Source organism: Cannabis sativa, chromosome 5, assembly GCF_029168945.1.
Source record: "Cannabis sativa cultivar Pink pepper isolate KNU-18-1 chromosome 5, ASM2916894v1, whole genome shotgun sequence".
NCBI lineage: Eukaryota > Viridiplantae > Streptophyta > Magnoliopsida > Rosales > Cannabaceae > Cannabis > Cannabis sativa.
Window position 1 is genome coordinate 36,119,945 of NC_083605.1, and position 1,578 is coordinate 36,121,522.

Sequence of the window (1,578 nt, forward strand, 5' to 3'; positions counted from 1 at the left end):
AGTTTAGATCTCATGTCGGGGTCCAGCTGGGCTCCGATTTGGACTTTGTGGTCTGGGAAGTCTGGATGGATTTGGACTTCGTCTAGCTCCTCCACATTAGGTTGGTCAGATTGGGAGTTGGGTAGCTCTCGCTGCTGTAATTGCTATGACTGTGCTGGTTTTGCCTTCATGGTGGTTCGGTAGCATTCTCTTGAATCTTTCTGCTCCCCTCTGCTGGTCTCCCCTTTGGTCTAGTTAGCCTGACGTGCATGTTTCTTTGCAGCTGACTGGGTGACTCCACTTACTTTTGAGCCACCTGTTATTACGTTGACTGTTCTCTCATGAACAGGTGGCCTGGGCGGTGTTATGTCCCTCTGGTTGTCTATCGTGTCCCTCTGACCCTGGTAAGTCTTCTTTCCTTTGTCGGTGAGGTGGTCGACTAAGTGGCCCCGTTTTAGCAAGTTGATTACTTCTAATCTTAAGGCAATGCACTCTTCAGTCCGGTGGCCATGGTCGTTGTGGAAGTCACACCACTTGCTTCTGTCCCTCTGCTCAGCTGGAGTCCTCATCTTCTCAGGCCACTTTACTTTGCTTCCAAGCCCCTTAAGTACTTGAACAGCCTCAGCAGGTGAGATGGACAAGTTGTACTCGGGCATCTTCGGTCCACTTCGAGGATATGTGTCAGTGGGCCGGTTGTAATCCCTTCTTCGGTTCTCTGACTTGTTAGAAGTCGGGTATGGCTCAGACCGTTTGTCGTTGTGCCGTCTGTCTACTCTAGAATCTCTGCGAGTCTCTTTTCTTGGAGAGGATCTGTAGTAGTTGACTTCATCTTCTTCCCACTTGATTTGGGCCCATGCCTTGGCGAGGACGTCTTCCATAGTCTTACATGGGTACTTGGTGAGTTCTTTGTATAAATCTGAGTCGTAGCGAAGTCCTTTGCGGAAAGCTGAGATGGCTGTGTGTTGGTTACAATTGGTGATAGACACTTTTTCTTTATTGAAGCGCCCCACGTAATCTCTCAGTGCTTCCCCACGTCGTTGGACGATGACGTAAAGGTCTTCTGATTGCTTCTCTAATTTCCTGCTACTGGCAAACTGCTCAACAAAAGTATCAGTGAGTTGTGCAAAAGTTTTGATAGAATTATTAGGCAAATTAGTATACCACTGGAGGGCTGGTCCGATTAGACTCGAACCAAACCCCTTACACATGCATGCTTCCCTCATGTCACGTGGAATGGCCACGGTGAACATCCTTTGTCGATATTGGGCGATGTGGTCGTCTGGGTCAGATGTCCCGTCGAACATCTTCATGTTGGGGAAGCTAAATTTCTTAGGCATCTCCACTAAAGCTATCTCATCGACAAATGGTTAGTCGGCGTAGCAGCTTGCGGCACTCTTCTTGATAGGAGCAGGCATTCCAGGGATACGCTGAATGAGGGCTTCCATCTCCTCTAGCTTGCGGGCCAAACCCGGATCTGCAATTGGGGATGCGCTAACCGTCTGGCGGGCTGCCTCAGTTGTTGTAACCTGTTGCTCCAAGGTGGTGGGCTGTCTACCATCACCGGAGGAGGGGAGGTTAACCCTCGAGCCGTCTGCCCAT

At 49.8% G+C, this 1,578-nt stretch overlaps 1 protein-coding gene across 1 annotated transcript; it reads right to left on the reverse strand.

The window, feature by feature from the left end:
- Positions 1-230: 230 nt before the first annotated feature.
- Positions 231-1,316, reverse strand: LOC133038305 (uncharacterized). Its single transcript, XM_061116405.1, has one exon. It carries the CDS (start codon positions 1,314-1,316, stop codon positions 231-233), a length of 1,086 nt encoding a protein of 361 aa, XP_060972388.1.
- Between the last annotated feature and the right edge of the window lie 262 nt (positions 1,317-1,578).

Bases quoted from the DNA above. Each gene is read 5' to 3' on its own strand.
- LOC133038305 (XM_061116405.1), bottom strand. From the start codon at position 1,316: ATGCCTAAGAAATTTAGCTTCCCCAACATGAAGATGTTCGACGGGACA.